This window comes from Amphiura filiformis, chromosome 4 (genome assembly GCF_039555335.1).
Source record: "Amphiura filiformis chromosome 4, Afil_fr2py, whole genome shotgun sequence".
Lineage (NCBI taxonomy): Eukaryota > Metazoa > Echinodermata > Ophiuroidea > Amphilepidida > Amphiuridae > Amphiura > Amphiura filiformis.
In genome coordinates this window covers 13743005-13763415 of record NC_092631.1, presented here as the reverse complement: position 1 = coordinate 13763415, position 20411 = coordinate 13743005, and the positions used below count along the sequence as shown (strand labels likewise).

Genomic DNA, 20411 nt, shown 5'->3' with positions numbered 1-20411 from the left:
GATTTTGTTCAGTTTGTTGTGTTCTATTCAGTGTTGTGTTGTGGTATGTTAGTAAGGGTATGTAGTTGTTGAGGGTAGTGATAAAAATCCCTACTCGTCGCTAACTTAGAAATGTTATATCATTCAGACATTAAAGCCATATTATAACATTTGCTGAGGAGAACGCCCTCAAAAAAATTTTAAATTCAGGTTTTTACACGATTGTAATGTACTTTAGTAAATAAAGATTCTCTGCAAAAATCAAGACTTTAGGTGCTGTAGTTTTGTCAAAATCTGAGATTTTGAATAAACCGCCTGAATCAGCGTTTTATTATTACGATAGAAATATTAGTTGAACGCGTATGCGATGTCAACACAGTACTATGTACACAGCGTGCGGGACACACTCACATACACTCGCCACAGGGTCGTACCATATTACAACCTTGGCGTGACATGCATTGGCGCTTAGTTGTAAATTCGATTTTCTTTGCTTTACCTCACTTGTTCGGCTCAAAATTAAAAGGGACATATCTGACAGTAAATGCTAATATTTTATTGAAAATTAATACTAATCTATTTTTAAAGAAATGTTATAATATGGCTTTAAGTACCCATAGAACTCCTCGTTATAAAATGGTCAAAATATCCTTTGTGGTTTATTTCACTTTACCTTGTTATTTTGGCTTAAAATTGACAGAAATCTTTTCTGACAGTTTTACTAATATTATTTCGGCATTTTGAGTACAGAAGAACAAAATTAAAATTTGATGACATTAATGGGTCCGTACCCCCTCCCCATTTGCACAAATGGAAGGTCCGCCTTCCAGGGAACTTACGCAGTTTGAAAGTACTCTCTATTCTAGAATAATACAGCACTAAATTTTTGAAACGAAAGAAATATCTTGTTTTGTCAAATGAAACAGCTAAATCCTAAACCTTCAGTTAGATCTAACTGGCAATAAAAGTGAAATTTTAGCATTTTTGCAATTTGAGGATAATAAGCCAAAAACATGCAATTTTTGTATGTTTTCTTACAATTGTAGTCACCAAATTCTAAGAATTGGCACAAGTCTAAGCATTCAAAATAAGCTCATAATTTTAATTATTTATTATGAAAAAGATTAGAAAATGTGTTATCCAAAAATTAGAATGCATAACTTGAAATTCGTCTTTGTAAGTACAAGTCTTTAGACATGATTGTCACAGCATATGAAAAACGCACATGTTTGGCCCTTATTTCCAAAAATTGACATGAAAATTTCATTTAGCATAACAGGATAATATTTTTAATGCAGAAAAATTAGTGCTGTTTTTTTCTGGAATAGGTTGGGACTAGTTCCTGGGAGCATCTTGACTGCTCAGTGCCAGAAGTGGGTTAGTGCAATAGCTGCCATGTGTGGATGCCACGTGTAGATGAGTACATTATACTGTGTGTAAATTATGTTGGGGTGTGTTCACAGGGCAGCTATTGCACTTACCCACTGCACTTCTGGCACTGAGGAGTCGATCTGCTTAAATCAGTGGGCAAATGACTAGAGCTAATCTGAAGACCATCCCTTGTGCTCATTTTATGGAAAATTGTTTGGCGCATTCAATCATCTAGGCGACAGTGTATAAAACAATTTTAATTTAAAAATGTTGTGTATGAATTTCTTAAAAGTGTTGGTACTTATTTTGTTATCACTGAATAGAGACCCGTAACTATCCATTGGCACCGAATAGAACAATTGGATTCCGTAAAATTTTGAAGGACATCAGAGCAATTTTGAATTATTGTCTTAATTACGACATTAAATCACCCATAGCGCACCGCGTTAAATGGCCAAGATATAGCCAGTGGTGATTCTTTCATTTTACCTCATTAGTTCTGCTTAAAATGGACAGAACCCTTCCTGACAATATTATGGCTTTAATTGACGCTGAATCAATTTGTAGTGGCCACAAACAATTAATGCTGTCGATTAATATTACTAGTAATTAGCATTTTGACCAGCCTAACGATCCATTGCTGCCAACCTTGTCCTTGAGACTTACATTATTGGAAACGAGAGCTAAATAACTAAATGAAATGTAAGTCAATCACTCATTTCAAATATTGAGTTTTAGTTTTGATTTTGGTCACATGGTTTCCTATTATCCTGCCTATAGCTCTTGACTGACATGATTATCGATATCTTTGTTTCTACCCTTTGTTAGAAACTTAAAATTTGTAGCAAGGAAGGATATTCGTTTTTCGTTTCAGTTTGTTATATAATTGTGTGAAGAAGATAATCACTTGGTTTGAAGTTACCTGATCTAAGTATACAAAAGAAATGTTTAAATTTCGCAGTGTAATATTCACAAGCAGAGAAGTCGAACAAGTCAATCTACATTTGAAAGCGTTGGATCGATTTAGCTTATTTCTCTGTGATCAAATATAGACCATCGAAATATTTCAACCCAGATTATAAAAAAATAGACACTTGAATCCTAGTCGAGTGTCTATTCTTATGCATATCGCATACACGGGAATTGATTGAAGATTGAAGCTATTATTACTTCCAGTATAGACTGGGTAGACTTTTATTCAACTGAATTATTTATTGCTCGAAGAAATGAGAAGAGAGAGAGAGAGAGAAAAGAGAGGGGGAAAGAGTGTGGGGGGAAGAAAGAGAAGCAGATGGGACAAAGCATTGGAAATGAAAAGGGAAGGGGAAGGAGAGCTCGAGATAGAGGAGATATCGAATGTAGGGGCGGCGAGGAGGTGGAGAAGGAGACTCTTAGGGAAGAAAAGGTTATATTAATTGACAAAAATATGAATCAAATACTGGACTCGCCAACAAATTTTCTAGTAACGTTGCGACCCGTTCACCGGGTCTTCATCAGACTGCGCAGAGACTTGACTGATTGGTTTGGTCACGTGATGGTAATAGGCGAGGAAGTAGTTTCACGGTGGGGTCCCAGGCGTGTGATAACAGGAAACGGAGCCCCCCCCCCTTCTTATTCTTATTGAGTTCTGGCTGCTCAGCTCTTTCCCGGATGGCTTTTTTCACTCCCCTTTCAAACCACCTCTCCTCCTTGTCGAAGAATATGATGTCGTCGGCATTGAATTGGTGGCCCGAGAGTTTTGAATGGGTGAAGACTGCAGAGTCCTGGTTTTCGTTGGAACTTCCTCTCCGGTGTTGAAGTCAGCTTTAACAGACTGTTTTGTCTCTCCTACATAAGACTGGGCACAACTAGTTTCAGAGCACGTGAGTCCAAACTAGGTTAGACTGTTTGTCTTTCGGAATTTTTGTCGTTTCAGTTTGCTCCGTAAATTATTAGAGGGCTTGTAGGAGGTAGCTATGCCGAATGCCTTGAAAGTGTTTTTTATTCTCTCTGAAAGGCCTGTGGAGTAGGGCATTATAACTCTGGCTCCAGTGGCGTAGCTGGGATTTTTTCCACCGGGGGGGGGGCAAGCCTGTATGGGGCGGGGGCCCGAATCCACCAAACAAAAATGTTGCCGCCCTTCCTCAACAGCCCTAAAAAAGGTTGACCCAATTTTTTTTTTTTCCGGTGGTTTGAAAAGTGAAGAGCAAAAAAAAAAAAAGAAAAAAAAAAAAAAAGGAATACAAGGGCTAGCGCCTAAAGCATCTCATTTTGATATTATAGTTCCATTTATTAACAAAATTTTCTATCCGCACCTTAAATCGTTGGCCTATGACCTATGGATTCTCTTTTTCTCTTTCTCTTTCTTTCCCCCTTTTTTCAATCTCTCTCACTCCTTTATAATTTTGCCCTGCGCTAGGGGGGGCGGAGGCCCAAATGGGGCGGGGGCCCAAATAGGCATTGCAATTGGGGCCGCGACACTCCGGCACTTGTTGGAAGACATGAAGTACAGCAGACAGTTACATGTACAATGTGATTTTCTCATTTATAATTAGGATTACGTCATTGCCAGAATGCCAGAGCTTGTTTCATTTGTTCATTAGAATGATTGACAGCGGTGGGCGGACTTATACTCTAAAAAATGTGATTCTCTAATAAATTATAGGTCACTAGGTCAATTCGGACCGTCTCTTCCTCAGATCTCTATGTAGGACTCTATGGTATCTTCTCATTACACGTTCGTAGTAAGACTTGGCCGGCGACGACGCTTGCGAATTGCATGTCTTCAACTGCTGTATAGCATAGTATAGGCAGTTTGTACAGAGTGTCGCTTCTCTATCTCTATTTTCTCTGCCCCCCCCGGCAGCTACGCCACTGTCTGGCTTTGCTAACTGTGACATCTCCCGTGTTATTTTGTTGTGGGGTGTCTCTGGTTGTGGCTGGGTAGCCACACTGTTGAGGGGCATTGCATATTTTTGTCTATTTATACTACTGGATGACTCAAAACATCCATAATCTTGTTATATTAATTGCTTGCAGGCATCACCAAGGCGCAATTTGACAATCTTCACCGTATTCATAATAAAGCTGTGCGCCTGATTTGCGGAGTTAAGAGACGTGAGCACATATCTCCTTACCTGGCGAGGCTTCATTGGCTACCTGTCCGCCAACGTGTTAAGTTTAAGTTGCTTGTTTATATGTACCAATATTTGAATGGCTCTCTTCCAACATACCTCTCCTCTGATATTACTTTATACAACAGTCAAAGCATTTCTCATCATTACCTTCGTTCTTCGGTTGATCATACTAGGCTCTATATTCCCAAAACTCATCGTTCAACAGGTGACAGGGCCTTTTCCGTTTTTGGACCTCGGCTGTGGAACATGCTCCCTGTCTCCATCAGAGAAGCTGTTTCTCTTATTGTTTTCAAAAAACTGTTAAAACACACCTTTTTATATGTAATTGTAATTTTAATTATCATTCATTATCTATTTTTGTTTGTTTCTATTCCAGCATTGGCTGTAGTTTGTAAAGGCGCTAAGACCTTTCATTAGATTATTGCGCGGTATAAATTGTATGTATGAATGTATATAGGTGGGGGAGAAGGGAGCCATGTGCTTACCGACAATAAACTAATTCATAATCAAATCATCTCCATCATCATGCATCGATTATGTTTCATACAAACAAACAACCCCCCTCAATATACACGCATGATTTCTAGGCCTCGGGTCGTAGAACTCGGGTGTAATTATACGGTGACATGAAAGTATGCCACCTACGATAGAGAGCATCAACTACCGCCATCGGTGACAGATATCCGATAATAATTATAATCACAATAGGCCATTATTTACTTATGGTTATATACCCTACTGTGTCCTCCCAGCACAATAGTGTTATGATTTCAGCCGACTTTTCCACCAAAATTCACCCCAGTCATAGGCCAAAATATTGCGAAATACATAATTTTTGCGCGCTACGTACGTATATTGTCACAATAAAGCCCTTTTCATCCAAATCATGGGCGAAAATAATGTAAAATACAATTTTTGCGCGCTACGCGCGTATATCGTCCAAGTAAAGCCTTTTGAGGCTCGAAGACATGAACAGTCTCTCTAAAAACAAAACCGGTATAATTATGTATGTACGCTTTTTTTCGTCTATTCCCCGAAATTTTATATTGCCCCCCTGACCAAGAAAGCTGGCTACGCCCCTGAATGGTCCGAAAGTTTGACGCCTGTATGTTGGTTTCTGACCAAATTAATCTCATATTTGGCCATTTTAGCCTAAAATGCTAATTTTTGCGCACTTCACGAGAATTTATTCCACTTTTGCATCACATTTCACCAGTTTAACTTCAAATGCCAAACGTTTTCACATACTTCGCGCGCATTTGTACCATAAACTTATTCTGTCGCCATAAGGTGCTGCATTCACTATACTTCAAGAAATTTTCCCCAACCCCATTTCCAAGTTGGAAGCCACCATGGAAAAAACGAAATTCCAAGACTTTGGTGTAAACCCGATTAAGGGCTAATTTTGTTAGAAAGGCTGGTATTTTCCAGAAAGAGGGTCTGCAGAATTTGTTAATACAATTTTTGTAAAAAAATCATCCAAACCCATCAAGGTCATAAAATGATATTGATTCCGCCGCACATGTGCAAATTAAGCAGGCGTGTTACTATGCGCGGAGCATCCATAGTCAGGAAAGTCTACATTGATGTTTACTTTGCTGGCTGGTAGCAACGTACAATATTACAAACATAAGCCACATGTGCTGTGATTGCTCCAGTAAATGTGCGTTGCGTGTGTGGTGGTTTGTTTGTTTGTTTGTTTGTTTCAACGGTCGCTCCGTGTGGAGACACGCTTGGGTCCTGATGGGACCAGGCTCAAACAAAATGGCGATGGTGGTGGTGGTGGTCCAAAGTCAGGAAAGTCTTCATGTGCTGTTTTCTTTGCTGGCATACTACAGCAGAGACGCATCGTGAGCATTGATTTGCATATTGATTGGCACATACTGCAGTTACTGTCCGTTTTCCTATACACAATACACAGTGCTCTCACCATTGACGCGTGACCCCTACAAATGATGTATGTTGGGAGATTGGACACTTGCCTAGTTAACATCACTGTGTGAAAAATAACCAGCCAATATTTTATTTATTCTCCAAAACTTCTAGCAAATATATTTCTCTAACATGACCTAAAATTACAGCTAGGTTAGATGTTCAGAAATGGTCGTACTTTTGTAAAAATATGAGTGAGGGCAAGGCATAGCTAGCCAACTCCCCGTGTTATTTGAATGGAGATTTGACCGAAAATATTGGTATCGGACCGCTCACTTCTGAAGGATGCCACAAAAAAACCGGTAAAAGCTACATTTAAATTATTCTAAATAGGTTCTAGAAAATAAAGTTTTGTAACATGTCCTAAATTTTTAGCTAATTTAGGTGTTTGGAGAGGGTCGTACTTTTGTGTTTTAGGAAGGACATGTAAACGACAGATAACACCAAAAATATGAAGAAATTATTTCTAAACCGTGTTAAGTCAAAAATCATTATGTTGCTCATTTTCAAGAATGCTGGTTTACAAAAAGCACGACATTGTCTGATTTCGTGAACAAAGCCACACATAACATTGTTTCCTTTCGTTTCCTTTGTAATCGGTTACCCAACTGAAGCTATGAATACCAGATTTATTGCGATATCGCACATGAAAACAGTCACTTGTGCACAACCAGAGAAGATCCGATTTAATCAGTTGAGCTGTTTCAATGAGTGTTATCTTGGTTTAATAGCTTTTAATGGGGTTAAGTCCTGCAAAGGTCGAGATGAATTCTACTGTAGACATGACTGCATCATGATTCCACGGATTGAAAAAATGAGATATTTTCGTAGAATAATTGACAACTTGTCAATGGTCAAAATAAAAAGTATTTGATAGCTGTTTATTCCTTAACATCATTGACTATTTATATCTCCACAAATTAAAGGTTCATATGCTACATCTCTTTTGTGATGGACACCTTGATTAATGTGATTAATTTATAAATGTGATTAATGATTCATGCTGTTTACTGCCATGATCGAATGTATGCATGAACCATGGACAATAATAATATAGCTATAATAAATGTACACGACTATATTGTGTACAACTTTTATGAGCATTATTAGAGTAAAATTTGGCAAATTTCCTAGTAAAATTGACCATTTAATGTCAAAATTCATGTGATAGCTATTTTATTCCTTAACCTCATCAACTAATATACCCACATATTCAAGTTTCCGACAATTTTAGCTCGTGCCTTTTTCATGGACACCCTGTACACATGAGTAAATGACGATATATCTCTTGTCTCTTTCATTGACACCCTGTACACATGAGTAAATGACGATATAGCTCTTGCCTCTTTCATGGACACCCTGTACACATGAGTAAATGACGATATAGCTCTTGCCTCTTTCATTGACACCCTGTACACATGAGTAAATGACGATATAGCTCTTGCCTCTTTCATGGACACCCTGTACACATGAGTAAATGACGATATAGCTCTTGCCTCTTTCATGGACACCCTGTACACATGAGTAGATGACGATGAGCTCTTGTCTCTTTCATGGACACCCGATGCACATGAGTAAATGACGATATAGCTCTTGTCTCTTTCATGGACACCCTGTACACATGAGTAAATGACGATATAGCTCTTGCCTCTTTCATGGACACCCTGTACACATGAGTAAATGATTAATGTTGTCTTCATGATTCGTGAGCCACAGACAATAATAGGTTTAGGCTAGGAGAGCACGAAATACTAATTCGATTAGGGTTAGGGTCAGGATTAGGGTTAAGATTTAGGGTTAAGGTTAGGGTAAGGGTTAGGTTAAGGGTTAGGATAAAGGTTGGGGTTAGGGTTAGAATTAGTGTTTGATTGGTATTTTTTTACACGTAGGATACACCCAATAATATATAGCTATAATTAATAACACACCGCGCGACCACCTTTTATTAGAATATTAATTATAGTAATACACAAATTCAATCTTTTTAATGGAAATTACTGAAGTGAATCCGTGCAGTATGGCATGTATAATGGTGTACTCAAGTAATTAGAAGTTCGCCTTTTCTGTAATAATAAGCCTCAAACTCTCATTGCATGGTATTGAAAGTATTATTTTGAGTCTTGTCTTGAATCAAGACGCTGGTTAGGTCATGGATAGCATATTATAGGCCTAGGCCTATCTTTCATCAACAACTCTGACGCACATTTGGACTATGCAAATTTGACAGTTTTTAATCCAAATTTATGTATGTTAAGAAAAATACCATTTTATTTAACTTTGCTATTTATGAACAACATGGATTTGAATGGCAAATTGTTGTCTTGGATAAGTACATCGGTTCAGATGTTCATGTGGGTGTATGGTAAGTATTAAACAACTTAAAATGTTCGGTCTATACACTGTAAATCCAAGTGTTTAGGGTTTCTGTAACAATTTTTAAACACTGCAAGCTGTTTAATTTTTCATTTACACAGTAAAGGTATAGGACACCTAAACACCAAAGTGAACACAAAGTAAACACATAAACACAAAGAGTAAACATATGAGAGTATTTAGATTCTAAACATTCAACATGTTTACTTTCAAAATTGTTTAGAAAGTAAACACACCAAATGTTTACAAAGTAAACACATGTGCATTTACTTTCCGATCAATATGAAAGTAAACATGTTGAATGTTTAGAATCTAAATACTCTCATCATGTGTTTACTCTTTGTGTTTATGTGTTTACTTTGTGTTTACTCTGGTGTTTAGGTGTCCTATACCTTTACTGTGTATATGAAAAATTAAACACCTTGCAGTGTTTAAAAAGTGTTACAGAATTTAGCTTGCTTTGCGTAAAAATATCATAGAGAGCCAAAGCTCATGAAAACGATAAGTATTTTCTCGAAGATTCCTCCTACATGTAATCTGATGAAGACATGTTGATTGCGAACATGGTATCGGGTGATGTAAAGACAAAACAAGAACTGACTTTAAAAAGGCATCGAAGGTACGTTAACATAGAAATTAATGTTTTGCGATATTAACGAGGAATATGATACATTTGTACCCCACAGGTCTTAACCTTTATTATACCAGCGGGAATACTGGCTTGCTGAGGCTACGCAGTGATCCCACCCATGGCCACCAACTCAGATGGGCGTTATCATCAAACGACGAAATCCGTTGCAACTGTACCCGAGTTCTAGCCGCTCATAATGTAAACGGTGGCATCGGCTCACCGTTACCCTGTAAGCCGTATTCTGCATCTGATGGCCACTGGTTTGCAGATAACCCTGGGATGTTAACATCAAGGAATTCTTGGAGGAATGACTCTTTCAAGTGTCTCCTGGGATGCCCATGTGAAAGTAAAGTTTGTAAAAGCCTTTGTTTATATTTCAGAATTCGTATCGTAAATGTTTGACAAATCAGGTTTGAAACTTGGATTTTTTTTATGGATATCGGGAAAAATGTTGTAGGCTACATTCGTTCGATATAAAAATTTTTTTGATTGAATGAAGAGCTCTTGCTATGCACTCAACCGTGGCCGTGTAATGTAAATACAGACTGTGTAGAGACAAGGCACTGCTTGCTTGGACGAAATTGTGTGCTCAGGTGTATCGAGGTGGAAACTGTGCATAGATGCGTTTATAAGAGAATCGTTTTGTAGCCAAACCTTTACTTTTATCGTCCTTGAGTAGTAATAAGGACTCTAGAGACATTTATGAATATTAATGAGGGGGCGTAGCCAACAAACATAACTGCATATTAATGAGGAGTCGTGGTTGATTATCATATCTGCATATTCGAAATAATTTCGAAATAATTTTTCGTGATATCTTTAATCATGTAAAAAAAGTTAGTCTTAAAGCGTTTTGTTTTTAAGAATTGTTTTTATTTTGTTTGGACTCCTTAATTCTGTAGCTATTATACAACACCAAATCACCCCACCCGATATAAAAAACAAAACAAACAACAACAAAACACAAAAAACGTGTCAATTGCGTCACGCAATGCGGCAAAATGCGTTGATTGCACAATGAAATGCATCAAAATGAGTTGTGTAACGAAATGTGTCCAAATGCATCAATTGTGTCGTGCAATGCGTCGATTGCACAACGAAATGCGTCAATTGCGCCGTGAAATGCGTCAGTTGCATAACAAAATGCGTAGCGAAATGCGTCAATTGTGTCTTGAAATCATGCCCACTTTATGACTATCCAGATATGTTAATAAGTGATGCTCATCTCATTAATATTCATGAACGAGGTCATGAATATTCATAAATGTCTATAAAGTCCATATTACTACTTCTTTGTTTTTGTAGTTACCGCTCCAACTACCATTGTGCCTATTACGACTCCCATATCTACTTCAACCGCTACAACTCCTGGTTGCGATACAAACCCATGTTGCAATAACCCGTGTCAAAACAATGCGACGTGTGTTTTGGACGACACTAACGTGGGGTATACATGTCATTGTGTGCTATATGAAGGCTGGTCGGGAAAACTTTGTGGCAGAGGTGAGTTTATTTCAATGTTGAAAAGCTCAGCCTCGCGGCAAGTTACATCATAAACTTTCATTCAAGTTATTGTAGGCCTATAGACGAATCCAACGAGCCAAGTCATTACTGGGTTCTCGCAGTACCAAACTGGTTGTTGTGACTGCCCAATTGGGTGGATTAAAGCTGCTTAAAATTCGATGTTAGATTATTTTGTGTTGTAAACCATGTAAACTGTCATCATTCTTTTGTCTAACACGGGTGATAGAATCATCAGTTAAAATACCCTCCAAGGCCGCATCATTTCACATTTTAGGTGAGATGGAGCCGACGGGGACCCAGCTATGGCTGCCATTGAGGTGTAGGAATGCGTGAAATTGGATTCGTCTATCGCGATCTTGGCAATGTTCGTAATTCATCCTCCACCTTCTCATCATCATCATCATCACCGTCATAATCGACATCCTCGTCGTCTTCATATCATCATTATCATCATCTTCATCATTTAATCATCATCACGATTCACCATCATCATCATCCATCATGCACGTGTCTCAAGTTCTGATTCGTTCTTTCTTTTACATAATAATCAATTGCCCTATTGCATGTGACCATTCTCGTACTTTCGCGTAGTGTGTAGGGACAAACTTGGAATGGAAAGCGGCACAATTCTAGACAATCAGATAACAACTTCATCTCAGCTGTATGATCAATTTTCGCCATCAAACGCACGTCTCAATGCTGTGCCAGTTAATGACGAACCAGGTGCTTGGGTGGCTTTGCATCTTAATACACAACAGTGGATTCAGGTTTGTGTGCTGTGTTTGTGTGTAGGGTACGTGGATGGGACACAGTGTCACACACCGACATCGCCCGGTTAATAATTACATTATACCACCAGAGACACTGAAATGAATACACGGGATCGATACACGTAAATGTGCTATGCACGATTGATATTCAGACGATAAATCTTTGGGCACCGGTGTAGAAAATGATGAATATCTCCCGTAAATGATTTTGTATAAAGAAACCAGACCTGGTTCCTTGCACTTGAACATATATGTTCAACAGATATTATCGTTGATAGCTAGCGTCTTGAGAAACTAGCGTGCGTCTTGAGCTGAAAAAGTGACCACTTGAAATACAGATTTTAAATAGCGCAGCGTAGACCCTCGTGGAGGTAGTCTCGGGCCAGACTGTATGTGGTTATCACGAACATACAGGATCGACGAGTGTACCGACTAACACAAACTGGCTGTGTAGGAGACTATCGTAGAGGCGGTCTAAAGGGGGCGCAGCACTAATTCAGCGTCCCATAGGATAACGTGTGAATTCGGCCTACTTCAAGCGCCATTTCTGGCGTCCCTGCAATACTTGGCAAAATAAATTTGGTATCAAATTAAAGCTCTGTTTCTCTAGACTCCAAAACTTTTGTCGGCATATATCGATGACCATTGACTTTTTTCGCTATTTTGCGGTGCAAAAAAAATAGCTAAAAATATACTAAACTCACCACTCACATTTCAAAATCGGGTTTTCTCTTAATCCGCCACAGAGAATTGCTTTTGAGATCAATTGTCCAGTTTTTTTCTGCATGTTATTATTAAAGACACTTGTCGAATTCATATGAGCCAATATTGAGTGATTTAAAGTGAACATGTCGGTAGATATGGTCGCTACAATCTCATATTCACTATGGACTATATTAGCCGAATTTCGTTGTTACATAAAATGCGGAGTGATTTAGTGTTGCGCCCTCTTATAAGGTGTTAAAAGTTTTCAAAATCCACATTTATTACTCATTAAGTAAACTAGAGAAAATTTGAAGCTCAACACCGAAGATTTCATGTCTCTGCGACATTCCGTTCAAGAGAAATGATGTTTTAAAGATCAGTGCCGAAATGCCGAAAATCGAATATTTCGACTTTTCCTCCAATATGCGAAAGTTTATACAAAACTCACAAACTTAGTGACAGACGACAATTTGAGCACGTCTTTGAACCAAGTTGAATTTCTTTTCTAGATTATCAATGTTCCCATTTTGTTTTGGAAATCATTTATTACTAAGTCTGAAGTATAAATACCCCCCCGTTCCAGTGGTAACAATTACGATCTTTTTGCGTAGGCCTACTGAATATTCAGCAAAACGGCTTCATGCAGATTAACAATGTCTATTAACCTTAAAATCCATTTTTGAGCCTTTTTGAGTATTTTTTGGACGCATATCTAGACTTTGCAGGCGCCTACTCGGCCAATAAAGTGTTTTTTCCAATAATTTTTTCATGGGGATGACTTTTTGTAATCTTTGTTTATCATCATGATTGAAATAGAACACATTTTGTGAAGCGAATCTCTTATTTTGCGCGAAGAATGTAAAAGGAACGCGTTCATAACGACGGCCGTTACAAGGGGGCGCAGCACTAATTCAGCGTCCCATAGGATAACGTGTGAATTCGGCCTACTTCAAGCGCCATTTCTGGCGTCCCTGCAATACTTGGCAAAATAAATTTGGTATCAAATTAAAGCTCTGTTTCTCTAGACTCCAAAACTTTTGTCGGCATATATCGATGACCATTGACTTTTTTCGCTATTTTGCGGTGCAAAAAAAATAGCTAAAAATATACTAAACTCACCACTCACATTTCAAAATCGGGTTTTCTTAATCCGCCACAGAGAATTGCTTTTGAGATCAATTGTCCAGTTTTTTTCTGCATGTTGTTATTATTAAAGACACTTGTCGAATTCATATGAGCCAATATTGAGTGATTTAAAGTGAACATGTCGGTAGATATGGTCGCTACAATCTCATATTCACTATGGACTATATTAGCCGAATTTCGTTGTTACATAAAATGCGGAGTGATTTAGTGTTGCGCCCTCTAAAGCAGATAACAATGGCGTATGTATGCTCGCTGACCGTACAGAGGTCAGTCACAGGCTAATGTCATTAGATTTAGTCGGATGTCCTTCAGCCTATTATGCGTTTAAAAACTATTAAACAGGTGGGAACACAATGGCCATGCGTGGCTGTGTGTCATCGCCCCGATATATCAGAATGGTCGACTGCAGATCCGTCGGATAACGCTTTTTCAATGGGAAATGAACTTTGCTGCTTGGATGATGTCACGATCAGGTTAGCATTTATTCCGTATTGAAAAGCCTGCTCCGACGGATCTGCACTCGACAGGCCTCATATTCATGGCAGAAATCGCCATGATGGTAGGCCGAATCCATTTGTTCTTCAACAGCCACGCATGGCCATTTTGTTCCGACCTGTTTTTAAACTACTAAAATAGTTTCGAGACGCATAATGGGCCGAGGGACATCCGACTAAGGCTATTGACAATAGCCTGGTGACTGATCTCTGTAGATGTCGGGGCCTGGTACGTCATCTCATTTAGACTGCCTCCACCAGTGGTATATACTGCACTTATAGTACCGTGTTATGTACCGTGACCCGAGTAATTTTCGAATGAAAAACGCACGGTTGTTTGTCAATACGCTGGCTAACGACTATCATGTTCTTTCAACACATATATTCAAGTGCAAGCCTTACAATTGGCTTCTTTATAAAGCAAAAATTACGGGAGATATTCATTATTTTCTACCCCGGTATCCAAAGATTTATCGTCTGAATATCAAATCGTGCATAGCATACACACGTGTATTGAGCCCGGGTATTGATTAATATATAGTTTCCCTGCCGTACAATATATTTATTTCCCAGACGATGTCGCTGTGTGGGATCCCTTAATTGTTTTGTTGGTTGTAGGTGGTGTATGTGATGTGGTGGGTGCGTGTGATGTGGAGTGTGTTTAATTTGATCTATTTTTAGAGAACAGCCAAAGTCAGGAAAGTCTATCTTGTTGTTGATGTTTTATTTGTGTAAGTCATGCGTGCCAATTTCGATGGGGGGGGGAGGGGTGGAGGGGGGCATGGCATACAGACAGGTGGACAAACACACCTATAGATCAGGAATAAGATGAAAATCACGTAAATTTGATCTTTTCTAACACACTTTCCATCACGTTGCCTGAAAATAAAAGTGAACTATTATTATTTCAGGTTGATTTGATGAACGATACCATTATAACAGGAGTTATAATACAGGGACGCGATAAGACTAATGAGATTCTGGCAGAATGCCAAGGACCAGGAGACTCATGTCATCAATGGGTTACGAGGTTTAAAATCGAGTATAAACCAACTAACTTTCCGTGGAAGGTTGCTACTGATTACAATAAGGATGAAGTGGTGAGCATACATAGGCCTATCTTTATTAAGTTTTAATTCTCGCTATTCACAATAAGGGCGCCGCCAGCGGTTTGCGATGTAATCGTGATGTATCATGGGAAAAGGTCGACACCCAAGTCCGCGCAATACGAATATTACCATGCTATTACATAGACTGGCCCCCAGTCTCGGTTCGGTTCTATCTCTGGATAATGTAACAATAAATAATTACATAATGCCCTATGAAATAAAAAATGCCAAAGTCCTCTACCCCCCCCCCTTATTTTGTTCAATGCCAAAAGCCCATTCCTCTTCATCCACAAATCGACGCCACTAATTACACCCACCACAGTCAACCATGCAGCAATATAGAAATATACTCGTATTATAAGTGAACGCGAAAGTCCATTGAGCGCTGATTCCGAGACTGGACCAATCTGTTAGAGATCTCACTTCCAAATATTCGTTCAACGAAGCACGGTGATTCCGATGTCAATTACGAAAGCCCCGCCCCAGTTTCAATTCAAATATGGTAGCACAAAGCTATGCCGCGGGATGTGACGCAAGATCGGATGGGACACTTGTCAACAACTGAGAGGTATTGAGCTCAAGTGGCACGCGTCTGATAGACCCATGGTACGCGCAATAATAAAAGGCAACCACTCGACTCGGACTTAGGCCTATTGTCCATATTGCGTATATTATCGCGTGCGGTTTGCAAATGTTTGCACATTATTTAGCTAGGGAAGCCTTTTCAAATATCCCCGCGCTGCCAAGCTGCGTTGATTGGTCGGATACAATATCGTTGTTTAGTCGCTTACACAAACGTTAATGTAGTGAAAACATGGACGTGGTATATAGAAAGATTGCGTAAAAACCGTAAAAGTGAACTCCCAGCATTTTGTGGGAACTGGAAGTCAAATTGCTTACAGACTGGGAGGGTCCATGTATTGGGTTGATTTTTAATGCTATGTAATCTACATTACCAGTCGTTCTCCATGGACCCGAGGAGGGTCTAGCTATTACATAGAAACACGTGACAATATTTTTTTAGTTTGTCAATATAACGGTATTACACGCAAAAATTAATTGTGCACATTTCAAATCACATTATTAAGTATTATTGAGTATCGATTCGCGTGTAACACCTTTATTTTGACAAACTAAAAAATATTGTCACGTGTTCCTATGTAATAGCATGGTAATATTCGTATTGCGCGGACTTGGATGTCGACCTTTTCCCATGATACATCACGATTACATCGCAAACCCTGGCGGCGCCCTTATTGTGAATAGCGAGAATTATGCACGCTACCCGTGGTCCCAAAATCTCAGAACTCTTCCCCGGGACCGGAAGACTTTGCGGGTTCTAAGGACCAGTGGCGCGCGAATGATTTCAAGAGTGGAGCCAGATGACACGTTCCTTCCCCCACCCCTGGGGAGGCTTTCCACATAAAAAATAAATAAAAAATAAAAGCACTGTGTTCGCAGTACGTTGCCAGCGCGCAGCGGGGCAGGTGGGGCTAAACACCCCTGACAAAATATGGAAGAGAAAAGTGCCCCTCTCACCAAAAATGAAAGAGAAAATCCAGTAGGCAACGGAAAAAAGGTCAAGGAGCCTGTTTCCCACCACAGTTCGTCCCAATGATGGGCCAAATTAGTGTAAAGTACCATGTGTTCCAATAAAGTCCTTTTTGGAAGCTCAAAGAATGTTAAAATTATGTACATTCTCTCTAAAAAACCGCTATAATAACGCTCGTATATCCAAAAGATAATACCAGACAAAATGAGCAACGGGTAATTTTTTTTTCGTCTTTCCCCGAACCCCCCCGCCCCCCCTTCAGATTTAGATTACATTTATTTCAAATTCGTGGCCCGTACACTAGTGGAAGTTTTGGATGAGAAAACGGACATTTTGATGAGAATCGGCCAAAATGGTGAGAATTTAATTTTCTCATTCTCTTGGATGAGAAACTTCCTGGTGTGTGTGTCAATCATTATTGTCATATTAAAACTGGTGACAATTGCTAATCTCCGATTATTATTTTCTCATCCAAAAGAATGAGAAAATTAAATTCTCACCATTTTGGCCGTTTCTCATCAAAATGTCCGTTTTCTCATCCAAAACTTCCACTAGTGGTAGGCCAAATTACATGAAATATTACATTTGCATTGTTTACATTAAAAGACATAAAAAAAACCCATATAAAGTATAGGCTACATAAAATTAAAATTGCTCAAAGAAATTAATTGCACTTGCTGGGCAAAATCTCATACACTCATGCAGCTCACCCTCATAACATAATATGAATTTAACAAAGATATAGGAATCGCTATTCGGCATTATGGCAAACTCATAATGAAGCCTTAATGATATGATTGATTAGTTTACAAATAAACTGCTTTTTGTTTTATTTACAATGTTACCCGTGCCAAGACTTTTGATGGCAATACAGATAGCCGTACCCCAGTGGAGGCATGGTTTCCTCGAAAATATACAGCACGATATGTACGCATCGTTCCCCTGCAATACAATCGGCATATCAGCCTGAGATTTGAACTTCTGGGTTGCGAAGGTATGAAATATAGGTTTTAAAAGTGCTGGCCCATAACAAAAGCAGTAAATGTGTTTTGAGGCCAAAGAGTCCACGAGACTATATAATTGAAGTGTTGCGTTCCATGTATATGCAGTTAAATGCACATGTTAAAACTCCTAATGGAGTACAAATTCCTTTCCATGTTTATGTTTAGGTGTTCAGCAAGATTCTGTATTATCACCATTTCTTTTTAATTTGTTCCTCAACAGTTTGAATCAGCAGCTGAATTCTTCTGACATCCAGGAAATCCAAGTTGGCAATGCCTATATAAACCACTTACTCTATGCTGATGATATCAGTTCGGGGGCACTCATAATTCACAGACGTCTCTGATATCAAATACTCTTGAAGCGTTATGTCACATAACAGTATCATATTTCAGAGACGTCTCATAAATCACATACTCCCTAGCTTCAAAACCCAGTCGCAAACGATATTAGTGAACGTGCCAGCGCAGTGGGAATAATTTTGTGAGTAGACCTTTAGCAGGGTTGTAGCTAGCCCAAGTTGAGTGTCTGCTAATTTTACTATCCAATTCATGAATTAGAGCGCAGGCTCGGGTTCTCTTGGGATTTTTTACTTCAAAACATTTTGATATTGGCCATTGCAATCTAAGTGTGTTCTGGGACCAGAATTTGCACAGATAGATATAATTTTTGCACAGGTAGATGTTGGCTAAACATACTAGCTTATTCTAATACACTCAGCTTCGTTTCGATGTGCTGCATCGAGTGCCCAGCTGTCAACGAAGCTCGACGTATGTGATATCACAGAGACCCCCGTATGTGAAATCACTGACCCGTCTTTGAAATCAGAGACGTCCATGAATTACGAGTGCCCCCGAACTGATAAAGCATTGATCAGTGATACAGTATTTGGACTGCAACGACAAATAAATATTCTTGCTAACTACTGTAAAGTATGGGGTCTACATTCAATACTGAGAAAACAAAAATCATTGTTTTTCGTCGTGGTGGTGTATTAATGAGATATGAAAAATGGTATTATTTAGACGACCAAATAGACACTGTTAATTTATTTTTTAATTTATTTTTTAGTACTTAAAAGTACTTAGGAGTCACATTCAGTTCGTCTGGCTCATGGAGAGTACACAAGAGTATTTAAGTATACAGGATAAGAAAGCCCTTTTTATTAATGTTAAAAGCATTGCCAGTAAATTTGGTCGTCTCCCTCCTGATCTAATGTTTGATACTAAAATTGCCCCTAGATTATGTTTTATATGGCTGCGAATTATGGGGAACAAATGGATCAATGTTCATTTAAGTTTCTGCAGGTATACCTTCTCAACGTGCCAAAAATAACTTCTAGTGATGGTGTGCGAAGTGAATTGGTCAGAAATCCTTTGTTTATTCAAACCCTGATGAGAGTTATCAAGTATTGGTTATATATTCTAGAATAAAGTCATAATAAATTTAGAACATTATTTCAGTGTTGTACATAACAACAAAGCCGAACGTCACGTGGCCAGGAGTGTTGGGCACTGGCAGTCAAAAATATTTCGTTTTCTGGAGGATTTGGTCACGTTTGGATTGCACAAGGTGTTACCAATAAAAATGTTTTAAGCAACGTTGTACAGACATAGAACTACAACGTTTTACGGAGTATATGAGTACTAATTCTAAGTTAATATATTATTCAATCTTTAAGAGATCATATTATGTGAAAGTATCTATTTATAATCAAAAACAGTAGATAACATTACCATGTCACGCATATCATCGTGTATTGTCTTCAGTAGATATAGCATTACCATATCTCACATAGTATAATGTGCTGTCTTCAGTAGATAGCATTACCATATCTCACATAGTCTAATGTGCTGTCTTCAGTAGATACATGTAGCATTATATCCTATCACACATTATCATCGTGTATTGTCTTCAGTATATATAGCATTACCATATCTCACATAGTATAATGTGCTGTCTTCAGTAGATAGCATTACCATATCTCACATAGCATCATGTGCTGTCTTCAGTAGATACGAGGGGCGGTCAAAAAGTTCGTAGAACTCGGTATGCTACTTTGTCGCATGGTATCCCCCGTATTGAGTTTGGTCTCATTTGAAAGCTTGTTCCTTCAAAACATTACTGCAAAGATATTGGATTTTTGCATCACTGTATATGGGCAGGAGCAGGACACTCTTCAGAGGAAGCCTACCTCCATCATGAATTTACAGGTACTATATGTACCAGAAGTGAACACAGGGTAATCATTGTGATGTGCCCTGAGTAATTTGATTTGATGATTTATCTTTGTTTACAATTAAAATCTATGTCATGAGACATTTGAGGGATTCCCCTCTCAGCAAATTAAATGGATAGCTGGGACTTCCCCTTTTCAGTGTGTTGCACAATTGGAAAGTCCCCTGAGATTGTAAAAGGAAAATGATGTAATGGAATTCCCCTAAGGAAGTGATGTAATGAGAAAGGTTGATGTTATAATTAAGGCTTGGGAATTTCCGAGATGACATTTGGCTATTAATATTTGGGATTTCCCCCTGCTTGGTATATAAGAAAATGGAATCACAATTATTCACAGTTTATAGTGTTGATCTGGGCTAGCTAGCTAATATGCTTACAGTCCAATTCATTCAAAGAAAGGAAATTGCAAACCAGAAATATTTTATGTAGTCAAAGTACTACTATTTGCCAGTGTTGTCGGAGAAGATCT

The 20411-nt window shown here is 38.6% G+C and overlaps 1 protein-coding gene across 1 annotated transcript; it reads left to right on the top strand.

The window, feature by feature from the left end:
- Positions 1-8488: 8488 nt before the first annotated feature.
- On the top strand, positions 8489-20181 carry LOC140150567 (uncharacterized). The gene is made up of 7 exons (XM_072172600.1): positions 8489-8760; positions 9458-9748; positions 10708-10905; positions 11518-11693; positions 14953-15141; positions 17558-17696; positions 17927-20181. Exons 1-7 carry the CDS (start codon positions 8646-8648, stop codon positions 17929-17931), a joined length of 1113 nt encoding a protein of 370 aa, XP_072028701.1. The 5' UTR covers positions 8489-8645; the 3' UTR covers positions 17932-20181.
- Positions 20182-20411: the final 230 nt, after the last annotated feature.

Coding starts and splice junctions, on each gene's coding strand:
- LOC140150567 (XM_072172600.1), top strand. CDS start 8,646: ATGTTAAGAAAAATACCATTTTATTTAACTTTGCTATTTATGAACAAC. Junction 8,761..9,457: donor GATGTTCATGTGGGTGTATG/GTAAGTATTAAA, acceptor TGTACCCCACAG/GTCTTAACCTTTATTATACC. Junction 10,906..11,517: donor GGGAAAACTTTGTGGCAGAG/GTGAGTTTATTT, acceptor ACTTTCGCGTAG/TGTGTAGGGACAAACTTGGA.